General features: G+C 44.9%; 2 protein-coding genes across 3 annotated transcripts in view; both read left to right on the top strand.

Annotated features, from left to right (window-relative positions):
• Nucleotides 1–20869, top strand: part of HOXB5 (homeobox B5) — a 44455-nt gene that overhangs the window by 13868 nt on the left and 9718 nt on the right. The window contains exons 3-4 of the mRNA XM_075911276.1: nucleotides 8745–8970; nucleotides 18810–18873. The gene's annotated coding sequence lies outside the window, so the exon portion shown is untranslated. The remainder of the gene's footprint in view (nucleotides 1–8744; nucleotides 8971–18809; nucleotides 18874–20869) is intronic.
• Nucleotides 1441–20869, top strand: part of HOXB4 (homeobox B4) — a 29147-nt gene continuing 9718 nt past the window's right edge. The window contains exons 1-4 of one of the 2 annotated variants that reach the window (XM_075911278.1): nucleotides 1441–5226; nucleotides 5916–6234; nucleotides 8745–8970; nucleotides 18810–18873. In XM_075911278.1, coding sequence (XP_075767393.1) covers nucleotides 4812–5226; nucleotides 5916–6229 — 729 coding nt within the window. In that variant the 5' untranslated portion in view covers nucleotides 1441–4811 and the 3' untranslated portion in view covers nucleotides 6230–6234; nucleotides 8745–8970; nucleotides 18810–18873. Of the gene's footprint in view, nucleotides 5227–5915; nucleotides 8971–18809; nucleotides 18874–20869 lie in introns of both variants that reach the window. The other variant, XM_075911277.1, reaches the window with a different exon arrangement.

Below are 20869 nucleotides of genomic sequence, written 5' to 3'. Positions count from 1 at the left end.
CTAATGATAGATAGATAGATAGATAGATAGATAGATAGATAGATAGATAGATAGATAGATAGATAGATAGATAGATAGATAGATAGATAGATAGATAGATAGATAGATAGATAGATAGATAGATAGATAGATAGATAGATAGATAGATAGATACGGTAAATTCCCAGTAGGCTGTGTTAAAAAACTTTATGTAGCCTATATGACTCAAATATCCTAGATAGTATTAACCTTTATCCTCTTAGACCTATCACTTCCATTTGGGTACTTAAGGGACGGAGAAAATGTCACAGTTCCTTTAAAATCTAGATTTTTTAAATTTTCGTAAAGCTTTTTAAAAAATAAATAAAATGATACGCACAATCGCTCAGAAACAGACGATAAAAATCTTCTACGAGTCGTTTGCTTATAGGGGAAAAACAGGGGTGGGCTGTTTTCCATCTAAACTTCCATTCTCCCGATTTTTTATTATGATTTTTCTTTCACTGGGAGCTAGATCAAACTGCCTCTTTCTAAAAAGTCCCGTCCTATGGAAACATCTCTCAGACCTGCGTGTTATGTGGAGGAAGTCCCTTCTCCAAACGAGAAACCGAAACGTTTATGCTTCCGATGGCAAAGAAAGCAGGGTTGGCATTCCTAGTTACTGGACGACTAGGACGCCTTAAAAACAAAACATGAAAGGGAAATTTACAAACAAAACGATGCGCTCTCCGATCACTTGGAATTTCAAGCCATCGAGGAAAGCGCTGAATAAAATCCTCTGCCCGGCCATTTTTCTCCAAAGTAATGACCTGGGTAAAATTCAATATGACCGAGGGAACTATGCAAGCGTATTATAGACAGGCAAGCGGAGCGCCCCCGGAGTGGGGTGAAACTCAGGTCAGAGCGTCTAACAAATATTAAAATGTTCGCGGGACTCGGGGCACGCCCTCGCGGTTTAACAAAGACTGACAAAGTATGAGATTAATACGAAAACTTGCGGCTTTCCCGACCCAAAATGCTCAGAAAGGCCTGAGGCTAGCTCCTTGACAGCTCGGGGTTTGCTTGCCTTTAAAGACAATAGTGGTGTTTGCTGGAGGGGGGGGGGGGGGGAGGAGGAATAGAGGTGTTTTTATCGAGAAATAATCCCTCTTTAGGGGGAAGACCGCAGAGAGCAACTCGGCTCTGGGTTGGGGTTCTTGGATTTGTTTGGAGGGGATGTCCGGAAACCATTCCCGACTTGTGTGGGCGCTACCTCAAGTCCTAGAAGATGGTTTGGGGGGGGGGGGGGGATTTTTATTTTTTTTAAAGGTACGCAGTGCTCCCCCCCTCCCCCATTGCACTTAGAGGGAGTGGGAACTGGCAGGAAGAGGGGTCGACTCCAAAGGTCATGTCCGCCACCTGTAGAACGGAAAGGTAAGAGAAGCCTTTGACGGAATTGAGGGGGGACAGGCCGGGCGCATGGGGGGTGGGGGGAGTGGGGAGTGAACGGGGACGATCCTTTTCTTTGCAAGGTCGGAAGGGGTCAAAACAGGGGCTGCGAGACAGGGGATTAAGGCTGCGTGTGGAAGGCTTTTCTCCTGGCAGGTGTTTTCCCCCCTCCCGCCCCCCAACCCTCTCCTTTTACGCGCCTTCCCTCCGAGCCTTTTTGATCGTCCTCCTGAGCGCCAGCCCCTCTCCCTTTGGCTCCCCTTTTCTTGTACAATCTAAATAAACAGCGGACAGTCGAAAGGGACAGAAGCGGAGGTGGAGGCGGTTTGCCCCCTTTGAAATGGAGAGAGAGAATGTTAAAGGGGGAAGATTTGTCTTTCTAAACTTCCGAACCGCGAGACGTTTTTACGATCGGAATCGAAAGTGTGAAAAACTGCGTGCGTGCGTGCGTGTGTGTGTGTGTGTGTGATGAGAGGGGGAGTGAAGGTTGTGTGTGTGTGTGTGTGTGTGTGTATGTATGGGGGGGCAAGACGGGGAGCGAAGGGCACTATCTTGTTCTTCTTAATTCGAGATCTGAAGCTGCGATGGGAGACTTCTGGAAGAAAAAAAACCATGTCTGGCAAACACTAGAGGTGCTGGTGCAGCTACAGCCCTATTCAAAGACAAATGAAAAGGGCGATGTCTTGGGGAGGGCGTTGTAAGGGAGGGAGTTATGAATCCAGATTAGGCCCTACCACCTAGTTGTTGATTGGTACGGGGTAGGAGTCACCGGTGTTGGTTAGGGTATTACTGGTGTCGCTTCTGTTCCGACTTTGGGGAGAATTGGTTGATTGTAGCGGCACCAGTCTTTACGGGGTTCGAGAAGCTTTGATTCGGATTCTAATTTTTAGCGCTCGCTGTTCTGGAAGGCGGTCTACTTCGGAGTCACTCTCCGTTCCCACGGCGTCGGTGCCTTTAGGCAGACTTTTGGACCTCCTTGTGCTGTGTAGGAAAGGCATGATAAAGCGACCCCCCCCCCCCAATATCCCTGAGATCTGCTTGATTCGCAAGAAACTTTTTGTGGGTGTTAGGGGATTGCAAAGCGTCCGTTTGGCTAGTTCTCGTTCAGAAGTGGTCTCGATTATATGCGATCTGACCAGAGATACAGTCGATTCACCTTTAAGCAGCTAGAAAGTCTTAACGCTTGAGGTGTCCCGAACAAGCGGTGTTCATTCATCCTGTGTCCTAGGAAGGTCTTTAAAAAAAATCAGCGATCTTTGAAATACACTTCGATTTGAGGGGAGGGGGAAAACAATTTTTCCAGCCCATGAAGGGGGAAATGTAGCGTTTTTATGGCAGCGTTTGTGAGCGTGGAGCTTAAATATGATTAAATCGGAGATATTCGAACAAAAACGTGTTGCTCCCTTCTGATTTTTTTTGAGGAGGGGCGAGGAACCTGGGAAGTGTAGGGGTAGAAGACAATGGTCTACTTTTAATCTCTGGGGTTACTGTAATTTTAAAGGAAGTCTCAACATGATGCTATTCTCATTCGTTCCGAATGAAGGTTCATTAGCTAGACAGTATGAATATTTTATTGCTATCGGAAATGAAACTCCTTTGATCTTTTTCTCGGGTTATAAAAAGAATTGCCTGACATAAAAAAAAGAGCATGTCCCATCTGCCTTTCCATTCTGCTTTTATTTTCATTTGTTTCTCTCTCTCCCCCTCCCCCAGTTTGCAACAAAAAAACTTTGGATGACCTACAGAAACTAAAAAAATAAAAATTAAAAAATCCTGCAATATTTGTCCCTGTTGATCAGTGAAGGGTATTGAAAACATCACGTTTGGAGTGAAGATGAATTAGCACATTTAAATTCGAAATGAATTTGATAATTTGGAACTTGTATAGTTCAGGACTAATTTTCTTGGCTCATAATTCTAAACTAATGTTCAGTGAAGAGGTAGGCAAGTTCTGCATGACTTACCTAGCCTAACCATCACCTACACTGTATTTCGAATGGGTGAATTTCATTTGTGTGTGTGTGTGTTTCCTCTGGAAAGAGAAAGTTCTAACCCTATTTATCCATAGATCAATTCTGTTAGCATCAAAGCTTTTGGTATAAAAATAATACTACATTAAATCGAAGAGAATGGTTACTGATCAGTGAAGTTAGAAGATTTCTGACCAAGAAAGATGCATCTGTCTTCTATATGTACCCTGTAGATCCGAATTTGTGTAAAGGAAGTTGTGTCACAAATTCGTATCTAGGGGAATATGTAGTTGACACAAACACTACAGTCATTCTCCCTGAAGAAAAAAAAACTAAATAAAAGGATGAAAAGAAGCATTGACTAGAAGATCTTTTTATAACCGAAAAGGAATATTTGGGTATTTACCTAAACTCCCAAATCACGTACTTCTGTGATAAACTTTATGGCCTCGTTGTCATAAAAATCTAATCTACAAATGGGCATCAGAAATTCAGGAGGACAAAAAACTGTTGCCTTAATCGGTATAATTGCTTAAATTACACACGGTATAAATAACCCAGCCCTGTTTCCTGATTTTTATGAAGGAATTATTACGTGCTTCGATTTTAAACACTCGTCCAAGTGTTGCTTCTGTAATCACGTTTATTACAACGGAGGAGAAGGGAGGACCGCTTAGACTCGTTAATTTTATCTTTAATTGTCCATAAAGCCCTTTATTTCGTGTTCGGAGGAAGGACTCTCTCCCACCCATGGCTGGCAAACGCTCAATCGACTCCCGGAGCTAAATGTGATTTAGGAGGCTGTGTACCCCGAATTAGCTGATGGATTTTCTATCGATCCAAAACCAGCCCAATTTATCTCTGCCAGCATCTCCGCGTCCACTCGCTACTCTACCCTCTTCACATCACCTACATTAAGAACGAAATGTAAACACCAGCCAGAGGGACCCCAGTGTATCATCTGCCAGGGCGTTCATTTTGATCCGGAGCGGATTTCTCCCCCTCCTTCAAATTACTGAACATAATTCCGCCCTCCCCCCGCACCGCACTCGTACACACAACGAAGCCAAGACACACCTCCCAAAGGGAGTGGGGTTGCTTATCACTGGGGGTTAAGTGGATAGCACAGCGATGGGCTAAGCGGGGTAAGTAATATTGTGGAGGGGCAGGAAATTTCACCCCGGCTGGAAATATGTAAATATTGGCGATTAAAAAAAAAATCCAAGAGGCGTCAGCGACCTGCTGTCTGAGCATAGTTCCTTATCCGGGAATCGCTAGCCTCCCCGCCATTGGCCGCCGCTGTCACATGGACTCCTAACTTTGTTCACTTGACAGTATGTAGGAGGGTTTAGGGAACAGGAAAACGAGGAGGGGGGGAGAGGAATAAATTTTAGTATTTTTGGGGGTGTGTGCGCGTGCAATTCAAAGAAATTAATGGCCATGAGCTCGTTTTTGATCAACTCCAACTATGTGGATCCCAAATTCCCACCCTGCGAAGAGTATTCTCAGAACGATTACCTTCCCAATCCCTCTCCGGAATATTACCGCAGCCAGAGGCGAGAAAGCACTTTCCAACATGAGGCGATGTACCAGCCGCGGTCAGCTTGCAACGAGCAGCCCTACCCGGTGTGTCGGAGCTCCGGCCAACAGCCAGCGGTGCTGTCCCCCCGGGGTCACGTCCATCCTTCGGCCGGACTTCAGAGCCACCTCTCAGAACCAGATCTCTGTGAGTCGGTCACCCCCAGCCCTCCACCCTCGTGTAGCCAAAACTCTCTGAACCAAAGCCCATCTCATTCTTGCAAAGAGCCAGTAGTTTATCCCTGGATGAAAAAAGTCCATGTAAGCACGGGTAAGTGAACTAAAGTGGCTTTTGCTTTATAGTAACTAGCACCTCCGAGTCTTGTAGAAAGCCAATTGCACCCGTTGTAAAATAACCATGCGTGGAGATTTACGATCGCCTGTTTGCAGAGCAGTATAATTACATCCTCCATAAATTTTTATGGCTCTACTTGGCCAAGTGCCTTTGAAGTCTGTGTTACCATCCTCCTCCGATTTCTTGCAGGCTACTTTTTTATGGCTGCTGAATCTTCCTACGTTAAGTTTTATGCTTTTGTAATTTGTATTTAAGTGGTGGGTTGAGTAAACTTTTACTATTTCTCTCTCTTGCACTCTCTCTCTTTCTCTTTCTTTTTGACGTATTGTTTAGAATGGGAGAGTATATATGCAGGGGGAGAATTTTATAGATTTAAAGAAGCCATAGGTGGCGTATGTATATAATCTTTAGTTGCGCTATCTGTACTATCCAGAAGACGCTGTACAATATGTCTAGGGAACTTTAAATGCATTTAGACCTGAAAGTCCAGGAATCGGGATGGAGTGAGGGGGTTGGAGATGGGTTAAGGGTACATTTTTGGAAGATCCTGCTTCATCCTTCTGCCTCGAGTAGCCTCCCAGCAAACCAGTGTGTGACACTTAAAAAAAAGTAATTCTTTCCCCCCCTCTCTTCTCTCCCACCCCCTCCCCTTTGTGTTTGCTCAGTAAACTCCAGTTGCGCAGGTGGGGAACCGAAACGCTCCCGGACAGCTTATACCAGGCAGCAAGTCCTGGAACTGGAGAAAGAATTTCACTACAATCGCTACCTCACGCGGAGGCGCCGCGTGGAGATCGCCCACGCTCTATGCCTGTCCGAGCGCCAGATCAAAATCTGGTTCCAGAACAGGAGGATGAAATGGAAAAAAGACCATAAATTACCAAATACCAAGATCAGGTCTAATGCAGCCAACTCTGCTGGAAGTCTGCAGATACCAGGGGGCTCTCAGAACCGAGCCCATGTACCAACTACCGGCCTATAACTGTGGTGTGTGTGTGTGTGTGTGTCTGTGCGTTTGTGTGTATGTGTGTAGGAGACACAAGCTACTTTTTATATGGTGCAAAAGGGGGCATCCTTTTTATTTATAGAACAGGAGGGGGGACTCAGCTGCAAAACAAACGGAAGCCAGAGACATGCGGTGGAAATAGCCGTGTTCAAATTTGGCTAAAATCCTTGTTTCATCTTGAATCACGCCAAAACTCTGCCCCAATGTGTCATGTTTACTACCCCGTACAAAGGATGGCCCTTATGCTGGCGATTACCTCGACAACCTGTGCTCGCTTTAATAAATGAGGCGCAGTGTCTTCAAGACGAACTGATTTTTTTTTTTTTTTTTTGCTGCCTCCCAGCCACAAAGCGAAAGTTTCTATTCAGCTCTCCAAGGGCACAGCAGCTCTGGCGCTGTACGGCAGCCCTACAGACCAAAAACAAACAAACAAGCCGGCGTCCACCGCTGCTCTAGCGTGAGGACCGAGGAGAAGGAAAAGGTGTTGCACATGGTCCTGAGCAGGAGAGAGAAGGGACTGGCACAATTTTAAACCAACCGAGTGACATTTGGGAGGTGGGAGTGGGGAAGGGGACCAACATCAGGGAGGCTGATGTAAGAAACCCCCTGCCATTTTTTAGTCCAGCGGGTTAATTACCTCACTTGTAAATGTGGGGCGAGGGAGGGGGACGTATTTAGTTTAGAAACTTGATGATCAAATAATGCTACCTGAATGTAAATGTTCATCAAAGGGAGTGGGTGAAAGAGAGGGCTCTTTGTTAAAAAAAAAATGCTTCTCCAATAAGACTCAATCCATTTTTGTCCTCAGACTGTGAATCAAAAAGGCAAGGTAGGAATCTCCTTCTCTCTTAGATGCAAAAGGGCATATGAAATTCGTACAAATTTATATATATCTATATATTTTCTTTTCGTGTTCTATAGTACTTGACATTCCGAGCTGATGTGATTTCAAAGAACTTTTGGAATCTTCGTTCCCCCCCCCCCCCCTTCGTCCAGTGGAATTACCTCCCATTGTTCTTTGTGCTATTCATGCTCACTTTGTACATAGCAGAACAAAAGCAAATGGAAATAAAATGTTCGTGGCGACTATAAACGGTGTGTGTTCAAAATAGATTTTTTTGTAAACAACAACAACAACAACAAAAAAGCACGTGTGTTATTTGATGGTGATTTCTGTCAGTGACCCCCTCGCTCATGAAAACAGAACATGTTTGACTCTAGGATAGCTCAGCCTTAAGTACAGCGAAGCCTTACATATTATGATTTATTTATTCTAAGCACATATGAAAATGTCTGGTGTGTGGTGTGTTCACAAACTGGTTTTAACTGTGTGGGTCATTAAAGCTCCACTGTGTATTAAAGAACGAAAGCAGCAATGTATTTCTCAGGAACTGCTTCCTCCTTTTTAAAAATCTCCTTCTGCAAGGTACTTAATACAGTAATGAGTGTAATTTTTGCACAGATGTTTCTCGGTGTTCGCAGGTTTTCTGTGTATTTTTATATTACAAAGGAGCTGGCTCTGCAATAGCTCAAACTCTGACAAGCAAATAGATAATCAAGAAGACAAATGGCTTCTTTTGTGAGTCACAGCTCTTGTATTAATTTTCATTTTCTTGCTCATAGAAAGTATCGAAAATACTTTTCGGGGCGAAATAACATTCCAGTTCTAAGTTACCATTAAAAAGGGGGGGGGGGGGGACGGACAGGAGGCCTCTAGATCATAGAAAGAAAATCATAGTTTTTAGATGCATTCCCTATGAGAAAATGGGTTTTGTATATTTGTGAGAATTTATGAATTTCTCTTAGGCTCTCAGTAATGATTAAAACACCCCACAAAGAACAAAATAGAACAAAGACCTGGCTTAGAATATTTAAAGTGGCCATTTCGGTGCTGAAGGTCCTAAGCATTTTAACTCCGACCCCACGCTTCAACTGTGTTCAAAAGTTGTTCCTGTCTCCATAAATCGTCCGTAATGTCTTTTATCCTATTGACTTTTTAACAGTTTGTAAGAAATATTTATATGGTCATGTGATACCGAGCCGCTACACGTCTTGTCCTGGAAAAATGGAGTTGTGTATGTGTTTGATTAACTTTTGCCCTTTTAAAGGCAAAAAGAGGAAACCTTCAGAGTTTTTATTTCGATGAGGGGTGGTGAGGACTGTATTTATTTTGATGGCTGTTTCTCCCCCCCTTTGATCTGCATGCTATGTAGAGGCGATGTAATTTTCAAATGGAGGCTATGCTTTTAAGGGTACCAAAACGGGTCTTAAAAAGCATATGTTGATAGGAATGCAACTTCTATAGAACAAATTCAAAGCTGGAAAGTATGAATAGAATTGAAGGGGGGAGAAAAGAAGACTTCTATAGGACCTAAAAGTTCACAGCCATTATAAGGAGACAGAAGCCAAGAAAAATGCGAGAATTATACAGAAAATCATTAATCACTTCTTTTCTTTAAATACTTATCCTTTGCCCATTGTTATTCAACAGCAAATCTCCGCAGACCGTCTGTTGGGAAAAAAGTACCCGGAGTCCTACAAAAATCTTCACGGGGAATAATAACAATAAAAAAATCTGGATCATAAAGTTGAAAACTTTTTTCTTTTTTTTGGAAAACAAAACGGAACAAACAACAATTCTCCCGCTTGGGAAGAATCCACCCAAACCATGAATACCGTCTATGGGGCGTTGAAGAAAGGATGTGGGAATGCACAAGGTAAAAGAACCGACTGTTTGGCATGCATTTTGGATCGTTTTATTGCCTTCTTTTCAAGAGAAAGTTTGGGGGGGGGGGGACACTTGAATCCTTTACGGGATTTTCTTCGGGTTCTTCGTTTTATGTTGGCTGAGAGGGAGGGAGAAAAGAAAGATACCAAGCGGATTACATATAAAGGGGAAGGCTAAAACCCCTTGATTTTTGCATTTTATGGTGTGACTCCCTCACGGCCTGGCTTTGCAAGAACCATTCTTTTATCTGATGTAACACAGAGGAAAAGCGGGGAGCTAAGAAATTAACCTTTTTGTGACCAAAAGCAGCCTCGCTCTTTCAAAGTATATTCTATTTTGCCTCACCGACGCTGTGAAGCCGAAATTAAAGGGCTTTGTACAAAAGTCACGTGAGAGTAGGGACCGATCCGCCTGGTGGATTGTTTCTTTTTTTGCTGTCAGCGTGTGTGTCAGAGGTGTTCCTTTGAGCAGTGCCAGGGCAGTCAGACTTGGGGGATCTGGCTTCTGGAGCAACTAGCTGTTTTGTGGAAGGGTTGGGCCTTTCTAGAGCGTGTTTGGGGGATTCGTGCGGGTCTGCTGCTGGTTTCGAGACTTTCTGCATTTCCCCCCCTTCTTTCTGGGGAGGCTGAAAGGCAAAATAAACAAATAAATTGAGGCGAAATTCTGAGCTGCCCAGCAAGGAGCGCGCATTCGGGTTCACTCAGAGGACACGTTTTCTGACCGATTAGCTCAGTATTATAGCCCGGGAGTGACCTCTCGAACCCCTTGACCTTTTCAAGACTGGACATTGTGCCGTGGAACATGTCCAGGGCTGGGCTGGACGGGGCGCAGGCAAACTTTGCCCGCCGGAAAGAATCTTTTCAGCCGCAGCGCGGTTCGGGGAACGCGGGGGGGGGGGGGATCTGCCCCCGGAGGATTCGGAGTTCTGGCTGGGGTGGGGTGGTCCCGAGACGTTGTGCAGCTTCTTGGCTGTGGGTGTCATCATAACTCTCCGAGGCGGCCCTAGGAAAAAGACAAAGAGAGCCGGGAAAACCTGCGCCCAGGGCAGAGGGAGAGAGGTGCGGGCTGGCTTTTCACCTTGGGCTAGTTTGGTTTTCTCTCCGGAGGGCTTTCCATAAAGGACCCCACAATTACCCCCTCTCGCTTTTCCAAAAACCCAACCCCTCAGTTAGCCTTCTCCTTTCCGGGAAATCCTTTGTGTCTGAACTCCCCCCCCCCCCTTCCCCGCTTAGCCCACTACAATCTCGAAAGCCCTTCACGGCTTGTGATATTTGGTAATGCAATCAGGCATTTCTTTTTTGGTGGTATTTGGGGGGGGGGAAGCAGGAGGGCAGGCGGGAAAGATGGGGGGTGCATGCTGTTGAAACCACCTCGCTTCTGTTCAAATCGCGGCCCGCTGTGTCATGCAAAGCTTTAGTCCTTATAGCGGGGAAGTATTGACCAGCAGCGTTTACATGGGCCGCTCCCGGATTCTTTGAACGGCAAAGGCTGAAAAACATCGAGTCTGCAGCAGGGTTCTGGCGGAGTGACCGGGCGCTTGGTAGCCATCTCTCATCCTCGCTGGCCTCCTTAGTTCATGGGACTCCCCCCTTACCTTTGTTCATATCAGTGACTTTTCGGGGCGACTCCGCTTCGTAGCGGTGTAAGGGGCATTGCGGGAAGCAAAGCCGGAGGCATCCCCTTTCCTAATAACTATGCATGAAGCCCACACGCGCAGGCGTCTGTGGGCGCACCCCAAAAGACACCTGATTTTTCCACGCAGAGCGCTGAGGTTTTGCTTTCCAGACCTCGTTCCTGAAGGAGGCCCTCACATATTTGTAATTAGTGTGAGACAGAAAGGTTTGTTATTGGAAACAGGCCCTTTCTTCCCCGCGCACCTCTTTGTTCTGTCCGCCAGCACTGTGATCCGAAGCCGGATTCGCAGCAAACCAACTGGAGTGGCATTTTCTAATCGCCGCTACGATTTATTTATGGGGGGAGGGTAGGGAGAGGACAACACGCGAGATTGTCTCTGTATAATATCAATATATTGGGAGGAAAGAAAGTATATGAAACTGCTTCCTCCCCAAGGAATAGAGCTATATCATTAGGTGTAATCGCACCTTGTGGCAGTTTTGGGTTCCCTTTGAGCGCTTCTCTTTGAGTAAGGATCGAGCCGGGGCGTGCAGTTTGGGCGCTTCGCAGCTCGCGTAGCTTCCCTCTGACAGATTTATGATCCCCAATAAAAACGGCGTGTTTGAATTCGTAAATCAATCTCCCTTCCCCACTATATAAACGTTCATTTTATCTCGAGGAAGAAAGCTGCTTTGATGATCGCACCTCGGAGCTGGAGGGTGCTGTTTATGGCCACAGTCCCTATTCTTTGAACTTTTAGCGAAAGTTGCTCTTCTTTAAGAAAAATGCAGCCGTGTTTTTTCTTTCTTTTTTGTTTGTTTGTTTGCTTATTTGGTGGGGCTAGCAAGCAAAATCCGGATGGGGGACAGTTTGCTTTTTTGAGGGGAGGGGAAGGGTCTTTTCTGGAGGAAAATATGTGGCTTTGCAATTTGCCTCTTCCTGGGGAGGTCCCAGACTGAAAAAATCATCTCATTCTACGCATAAAGGAAATTTGTTTTATTAGATAACGGCTCCTCTATCAACATACGGCACAGAACGCGTTTAACCCTATCCCCCCGAATAAACTCTATTTCCCCCTTTGCTGTGTTTCCCCCTCTCTGTCTTACACCTTTACCCGGAATTTTTAACTCTTTCCCACGACAAGATCCATCCTTTAAAAAACAAACCCATGTCAGGCAAATTGCTTCATTTTTAATTTTTTTTGCCGAGCTTAAAATGGTTTTTTCCTCTCTATCCCAGCCGCGTCGAGATTCCGCCTGGGTTGAACGCTGAGTATGAACGTTCTGCTTTTCCTGGAAGTGGATGATTAAACTCAGGACAACCCGGGCTAAATCTCCAGGCTTGTCTCCATTTTACATATCTTTATACGGATTCCGAGGCTTGCAAAACCAGAGCTTCGCAGCCAAACCGCTTTTCGCTTTGCTCCCGGGTCCGGCTCACACCTCGCTATTGCTTACCACTGGGCGGTCTATCCATTCTATTGTGTGGGTCCGGCATCCTTAGCACCTGAGAAATGAGGGCTCCTCAGTTAGATCTGCAAAGAGCTTCGGTTACTTACGGGGCGTAAAGAAACCCGGGGTCACAGCGCTGCCTTTCAAGTCGGCCCACGCGTGTGCGTGTGTTTATGTCAACATATGCAAGTGTTCGGATACATACAGACGCGAGCGCATTGTTCTGTGGCAGTGAGGCATTGCCTACTTGGGATTTGCTGTTCCAGGGACAGCTTCTTGTACATTCACTGTAACCCGCTTCCTTTGCTGGCCAGCCCCTCCGCTTTGGGCTGGCGGAGTTTTGGGGGAACTCCGAGACCAAACCTGACTTAGCAGCTCCGCGAAAACTCCCCAAACAATCACCGCAGAAGCCACAAACTCCAGCCCTAATGGGAAATTCTATAACAATAAAAACTTCATCTGTGAGCATAAATATTTTCCGCTGGCTTTGGAGCCTAACACAGTTGTTCTGTTGCGTGCCAGGCTGCAAGCAAATGACCGGGAGAGCCAGCAGGATGAGTCTAGTTGGGGAAAGAGGCAGCAGGGTTTGGGGAAAGTGTTTAAATATGGAAATTGTCTAAAGTGTCTCAACTTGGAGGAGAGTGGGGGGGGGGGAGAGGTGCGACCCCAGCTGTGTGTCCTTTAACACACGCATGTGCATGGCAGGACGTTGTGCTGTGCACACACTCTCTGCTCTTCCACATGCCTGTGTAAGCATGCACATGTGTGTCTAGAAATAACTAGGTAGCCCGCGTACCTCGGTAGGTCTCGAATGCTACATTCCATTCTGAACTTATTTTTTTTTGGGGGGGGGGGGAGGGAGAATGCTGCTATAGGGGAAGGTCACAGTGGTCCTTTGAGTATGAAACTGAGAGACCCCCTTCCCCCTTTCCAGATCACGTGATTCATTAAATAATTAATGCAGAGGTTGCAGAATAGATATGTATTCGTCAGGAGCATCGCAGACATGGTCTCCTTGTGTCTGACGTGAAATTCAACTGTCCTTTAAAAAACAAGCCTATAGCAGAGGGGGGGAAAAGAGAGAGAGAAAGAGAGAGAGAGAGAGTGAGAGAGAGAGAGAGAGAGAGAGAGGACTGCAATAAAACAATTCTCAGGAAGACAGAAGCCACGCCGTGGGTTGGATTGTTGTGAGTAACAGGGGCTTCCCAATTCCTAGGGTGTCTATATGTCCATGTAAATTTATTGTTTGTTATTAATGTTATTGTCGTAAAATGTGACAAATAGCCGTCTTCATTTCCTCCCATTTCTCTTCACACGGCGGTATGTGTGTTTATACCCATCGAGGCATTCCATTGATATTTTTAGGAATATTCCTTCCCTCTCTCCTCCTCTCCCCCTCTCTTCTCACCACCTTTCTCCCTCTTTTCTAAAACCCCCTTTCTTGATTTATTACAATAAGCATGTCAGCGGCAGGGCGGCTGTGTGTGTGTGTGTGTGTGTGTGTGTTTGTGAGAGAGTTGTGTTGTTTATGGCGGTGTCCAAGATAAATCATTTCTCAAGTGAAAATGATGTGCAAGCGATGATATTTTAGAGCGAGGGTTTCTCTCTGCTCCACTCCCTGGAGTTGATTATTTCAGACGATTTACAGTAATAGATCAGCAGCTAATATGAAAGCTCTATAGCTGGGGGTCTTAAATTACAGCATCTGTGATTACCAATTAAGGAGAGATTTGTATAAATTTGGTAAACCGGGAACGCCTCATTGGCATATAAACCTAGTAAAAGACCAAGACCTTAATATCAACATCACAGCATCACTTTCCGAGCGATTCCTCATTTTTCACCCTCAAGTCCCCTCTTTATTGCACTATCAACACAGTTTGGGGAGGTGTCTTGATGTTTGTTGGAGGCTTTTTCCTTTATTTTGTTTTGGGTTTGGTTTTTCTTAAAAGCTGGATGTGTCCCATTATACGCCGGATGATCAGAAAAGCGAATAAATAATAACTACATTGGAAAAACGAAATCAAATTGCTGAGGAGAGTGGATCCGGAGCAGAGAGTTATGTTACTTTGTCCGTGCAGGGTAGAACAATAGGTGAGCTTCCTTTCCTCCCAAGCAAATCCTGCGGGTTCTAAGGAAATGGTTCCCAAATCTGAGTATGAAACCCATGTATAATGACCAAAGACTGTTCACACAAGGAAGTGAACTCACCCCCAAATCAATCCTTTTATGCAAAGAGCAAATAATTTGCACGGCTTCATTCCTGCAAGATCTTGCTATGTAGGTAGGCAGGCAAAGAATGTTCTTATGATAAAAGTTCCAGAAGTTTAGGTAACAAAGGACCTTTTGGCTAGGAACTTCTGCGTTTAGACTGGTAGTAAATTAGGAGTAACCCTATTGAAGTCAATGGCACTAAACTGTGTACAGAACTTGGCCCTACATTCCCAAGAAAGAAAGCATAGCTTGCCAACAGATGTTAGCTTTTCACTGGCACTTGGTATGCATAATATATATGAACTATAATCATTAAATCCCTTTAAGAGCGCAGTACAGTTAAGACTTTGGGGGAGCAAGGTATTCTCCCCCAGAGCAGAATTGAAGGTGAAAGACGTCCTTAAAAAAAGCAAGCGTGAAAATGTGCATCCTTGGTAGAAAATGGAAGGTCAGGAATCAGCCACTTCTCATTTCCATTTTCAAACTTGACCAGCTAGGTTAAAACCGCGCGTGTTGGAAAGGCAGGCGGAAGTGGGAAATGGCATTTTAAATATGTAACAAGCTTGAACCCCGCAAGGAATCAGTAAAACCGGCAACCGGGCTGGAGATGAAACGTTCACACCGGATTCTCAAAAAGTGAATCCAGCCACATTTTCTGCACTTCCTTTAGCCCTCGCCAGCCACGTTTAACACCGTCGGGAGTGGTGATATTTAACTCTGTCTGCTAGGGTAAACCTTTATGTAGCAGAATTAGAGCAACTCGCCGGCTTTCATTAAATATTAAGGGAGATCCAGGGATGGCGAGCAAGCCAGCAATGTAGCATCACTCTCTGTCAAGCATATATTAATTTAAATCGTTGGCTTCAAATTGATTTTGACCACTTGTTTTCTAGGTTTGAGATTCTGAGCATGAAAGATTAGCCCGCTGAGAAAGGCTCCTGTAGTTACCAAGTTGGAAGGAGCGGAATTATTAATTTCGCTCTCATTATCATTATTATTACGACTCCTTTGCTGTCATTAATTCGCCATACAGTGCGCCAGGCAGAGGTGTATTAGGCGCATTAACAGGGGAATAAATCAATAACGGGGGAGGGGAGGGTGTTACTCGGTTCTGGGAGAACTTAGGTGGCTGTAGGATTTTGAATCGGACCTGGTGGCAAAGACTGAAGCCCATTTTCCTATTCACCTGCCATCATAGGCTCTCCGGATCCCTTGCTGATAGATATCTGTATCTATAGCTCTCTATAGCCTTTTGATTGAAGGTGTGTGTGGTTGGGGGGGGGGGTTCCCATTTCAGACCACACGACGTTTGTGCTTTGCCTGCTATCTGGTGTCTATGGAAAAGGGAGGTAGCTGAGAATTATGATATATCTGATGCAAAAAAAAAAATTTTTTTTTTGCTTCAGATAAGCCTGCTTAGATCTGCAGATCTTACTCGCCTCTCCGCTTAAAGTCAACATCATGGGGTTCCCTCCCCTTCAAGAAGCTGTTTAAGTAACCAGGGAGCACGTTTCATCTGGCTCCTTCCTTCTGACTTTCTCCCTTCTCCCAGAAATCTGCACCCCTTGATATTGACCCAGGCCGGATTCATTCTACCTGGAACCATCTCCTAGGAACCGGCTCTGGGGTTTTCTCTCTCGTTCCTTCTGATAGCTACCGGTGACGTAACACAATGGAAAAGGGCTTGCATTTGGCTAGCCAAAGGAGGTTTCATTGTTCCCTTCGGCCAGTCAAACAATAACAGCGAACCCCCCTCTTACTCACTCATGTCCCTTCTAACTCCCTGCCCTACCTACCTCATTCACTCACCCACCCATATTCCCATTTGGGCTCATTATTGGTTTGTTTATCGATCAGGCACTATAATAATAACTTTGCTGATGACTTCTCTCCTACAGAGTAAAACAATGGGCAGATCGTTCATTTTTGTTGTTGCTATATTGCTTTTATTAACTCGGTTAAACTGAGTACACCAGAAAGCAGAGGTAGAATATTCTTCCTTGTGTTGTAGTTACAAGGGATATGAATAATATTCAAAAATACTCGAGGAGATATTGTTCTTGTCATTAAGACAGGTCGGCTTCGTTCATTTCTTTGCGAGACGCTGTTCTTGCCTGCCCCGTTTCAGAAAAGTTTGATCTACCAACATTAAGAATTAATATGGACCTGATCAAGAAGGCCCTTTTCTGCCATCACACCCACCCTCCCTTGTAGAAACACTCACCATTCCTTTCAGAAGAGGAAGCTGTTAAAGTGGAAAATATAAATCCAGCGGCACCTTAGTTCATAATGTATTGACGGCTGCAAGAAAGTGTTATGTAAGATCAAAGAACTATGGAAAGATAGACCACTTTGGAAGTGCTATATAAGGAGACCATTAGCTAATACAGAATGGGTTACTATACCTCCAGTCAATACATAAGCCTGTCCATTCAATAGATGGGAATCTCAATATATGAACAATGCATTTCCAATATACAGTAGTACCACTCTTATTTCTTAAACGCTGTCCAATCTAGCTACCCAATTTCTGTTTTACAATAAGTAAGATTCAAGAAATATTCGTGGGCAATACGTTTATTCCGACCGATCGTTTAAAAAACAAAGGGGCTTTTCAAAGGGATTTGATATTACAGCCCAGGAATTGTAAATACAAGATGACCATTGCTTGTTCAAATAATTGGTAGCTATTAGGGGGTAGCCTAGCCAAATCGAATGACTTCTTTTAAGAAAGAAAGAAAGAAAGAAAGAAAGAAAGAAAGAAAGAAAGAAAGAAAGAAAGAAAGAAAGAAAGAAAGAAAGAAAGAAAGAAAGAAAGAAAGAAAGAAAGAAAGAAAGAAAGAAAGAAAGAAAGACGCAGAAAAAAATTAACTTCTGAAATAAGTATATACTATACAGGCCTTAAAAACTACGGGTGATCACATCTCACTCCTGCTAATACATTTCTGTTCAAAAAGGGCTGGGAACGAGATTTATTTGGCACAAAGACAAAAGGGAAAGAGCCCTTTGCTTTCTGTTCAAGAGGCAAAAGGTAGGAATAATGGTGGTGTCCTTTGAAGTGCCAGGGGTGGGGGTCGGTGGGGTGGGTTATCTGTTTTTGTTTATTGGGGGGGGAGCTAAGAACCACATTTCCACACTTGGCTGCGATTCACCAGATCAGGTGCTAGTTCAGGACAGTAGCACCGCACATCAGAAGGATTCGGTTCCTTTTGGTTTAAAGCTGAAGGGGGTTTAAAACCAGACCCCCCCCCCCGTGTCTCTGCGCCTTCTGGAAAGGGGCGTGCAGCAGAATCGGGGCCCGGCAGAGCGCGTTTTCGGGAGGTTTCCGCGCTTTTCTTCCGCCCGGGCAGTCCCTTTGGAAGGGAGAGAGGGCTTACATAAAGAATTGTTACTCGATCACCGAGAATATATCTCTCTATATTGGTTAAATCCAATACACAGGCCATCAGCCCTTGTTGGCGGAAGCATGTAGGGATCGGGAGAGAAAGCAAAGCAAACACACAAAAAGCCAGAGCTCAGGGCTCTGGCTGGCACACGCACATGGGCAGCGGCTGCCAGCTCCCAGACAGCCGTTTCTGCAGACAGTCAAGTGGCCAGCTGTGCCAGGACATTTTAACGGGCAACGCTTGTCCTCTCTCGAAAGCCACCCCGCTCTCCTCGCTTCCCACTGACTCGTTGCTGGTGGATGGCTTCCCATTGGGTTGCGGGGACCTATTCCAGTGATAGCGGGGTCAGAACCTACATGGTGAAACCCAAACACAAGACACTCGGTAAGGCGAATTCCTCCTCCCATCCCCCCCTTTCAGCGGGCCAGAGCCCAGGCTGCTGAAAACCTCTCCCCCGCGCAGATACATTTTTGTTCCGTTTCAGGCCAGTTTAAACCCTACACCAGAGTGCGTCCTGCTACTTCTCAAGCTCTTACCTCTGTGCTCAAACTCAAGCGCCTGACAGGCTAAGTGCCACTCACCAGCAGTTAAAAGACCCGCAATCACACATCTCTATTTTTTTTAAACGCGCAGTGTAGGGGCTTAACTTTTTTTTTTTTGTAATGAGACATATGGAACCAATTTTGAATCTTGACATTGAAGGCCGGCCAGTGCCTCGTGGCCTCCAAACCCAGACTCCATTTGGTGCGCGGCTATCCCGCGCCTCTTGTCCCTCCGCGCTAGGCCCCTCTTGCAACATTTTAAATCTTTATAAAGGGAAATCGCTTTTTTCAGAGAGGTGTCAGGGATTCCCCCCCTCCTCTGGGGGGGGGGTAAGGACAAGACCCCCCTCTCCCAGTATCTCTGCGCCTTCTGGAAAGGGGCGTGCAGCAGAATCGGGGCCCGGCAGAACGCGCTTTCGGGAGGTTTCCGCGCTTTTCTTCCGCCCGGGCAGTCCAGCTCGAAAGGAGTGAGTCCAAAAATCAAAGTATCTTTGGGGGCTGGGAGCGGGTGGGGGAGCCGCGAGTAGGGAGGGAGAGAAATCCTCCCGGCAAAGCAAAATCCACTGGGGTCCCATCGAGGAGTTTCTTTTCTATTCTTTAATTTGCTTGCTTCCGTTGCAGCAGCCGCCCCTCACCGCCCCTTCTCTCCTTCTTCCTTGAAGTCCTTGGTGGAGAACGAACACAGGTAAGGGGGGCGGGGAGGGGGGGAGAAATTGTTGCAACTTTGCCTTCTCGTACTCTGTGAATTCCAGCGCTCTGAGATATCATTAATTGCTCCCAAAGCTTTGACAAGCTAGAGACCCCTCCATTGGTCAACGCGAACTATAGCTGCCTTTCCCTATATCAAATTAAGACGGATCTCTCCGAAACAGAGCCAGGGAAGATAAAGACACAACCTTGTCGCCCCCCCCCCCCCCGCAAAAAAAGAAACCCACTCCGTGTTTCATACCTAGACGAGATACAGAAATTTTCTTTAAAGTGCTTGGTTCCCAGCTAGGTTTCCCTGGGACACATTTGTTAAAGCATTAGCACCTCTCCGCCGTTTGAAACAAACTACAAACGCTGCTTTGGAAAAGCGGGGTGTTAAACTGATGAATGCATGTGAGCGTGATTTATGGCCCACCGAAGTTTTGTTTACTTGGAGCAACTCGTAATTATAAGACTTTTCCTGGAAGCCCAAGTCTTCTAAAAGTTCGACTATGCTGAGAGTGGATTCTTCCCCCCACCCCCATCAAATTCTGCTCTGATTTGCCAGATGTGATTAACAAACATCTGGCTAGTATACTTGTTTTTCCCGTCAGCGGACCCATTTATTTTGGTGGGATGGGTAAGTATAAGATCCTTCAACATTTTGTGTAAGAACAGTGGTCTCTTTGGAATGCCACTAGTTAAAACCACTAGAGGAGTTTCAGATCTGTTTGGGGTTTTCGAAAAATCCACCCTAACGATTTATTTTTTTAAAATGTAATTTCTCCACGAAACCCAATTTTAAAAGGAGGGGCCTGAAAAGAAAACGATTCTCTTTGGAATATATGACAGAATATTTACAAGTGCTGTTTCATTGTTCACTCTGAGGGTCGGAGTCCGAAGAATTGGTCTCTTTGTTAAGGTCCGATGTTTATTTTACGAGGGAGTTGCAACAAAACGAAGCTTATGTGGAAGAGAGAAAGACAAATTTAATTACATTTCAGATTCATTTATTTTTAAAAAATGTGATCTCTGTTCAGTTTGGCTGGTTTTTGTTAGCATCCCTTTGTACTCTGATAATAACTCGGTTCCTGGGACAATTTGTTAGCTATAAAAATGCCCCCGTACATTGTAAACCCGGAAAAGTTTAGATTCAATGTCTAATATTTCCTGGGGCAAGCTAGGGTATATTGCCAGAGAGCTGCACAAGCGTCTGCTTTTTTTTCCCCTGAAAATTGCTTTGCATTAAATTTCCTCCGCTCCAGATTTATCTTTACTCGCCTCCAGCTAAACTTGAAATTCCTTTTTTAACCAAGCGCTTCTTGGTGTGCTGGCGAATAAAATCTGAGGAGAAGCCACAAAGCTCTAAATGACCGTAATTTAATTGATTTTATCATAAATCATCAACTTCATGAAGAGCCAAAGTTTTCATTGAAGTAAATTAATATTAATGGACGGTTTTTTGAGATTCCAGCTCTTCCTTTAGTTGGAATATAGATAGATAGATAGATAGATAGATAGATAGATAGATAGATAGATAGATAGATAGATAGATGGGTGTGTATGAGGATAAATAGATAGAGATATAGATAAGGATAGAGATTTGAGACTCTTGATTTGAGTCTCATTCCTCTCGCCAGACTCTTCACAAATTTGGGGGAATCTTATTTTTCTTGCCTTTGTAAGGATCAAATCTTAATTAGGCAACTCGGCAATTTTTAATCACAGAAATAGGGATCGGATGATTCTTGCTGGATGGTTGAAGACAAGTGTGTTTCTTCAGAGAGTCTTACTTAAAGCATGGTGTGTGTGTGTGTGTGTGTGTGTGTGTGTGTGTGTGTGTGTGTGTGTGTGTGTGTGTGAAAGAGAGAGAGAGAGGCACAGATATTATAGTATGATCTAGTGGCACTACATTTGTGTTAAACAGCCACGATAATGCTATTGTTGCATTCCACCTTTCAAGTGTTTGGATTCATTTCACTGCTAAGCAGGCA

The sequence above is a fragment of the Pelodiscus sinensis genome, chromosome 29, assembly GCF_049634645.1.
Source record: "Pelodiscus sinensis isolate JC-2024 chromosome 29, ASM4963464v1, whole genome shotgun sequence".
Lineage (NCBI taxonomy): Eukaryota > Metazoa > Chordata > Testudines > Trionychidae > Pelodiscus > Pelodiscus sinensis.
Note: the sequence above shows the minus strand (reverse complement) of the source record. Positions and strands in the feature narration are given on the sequence as shown.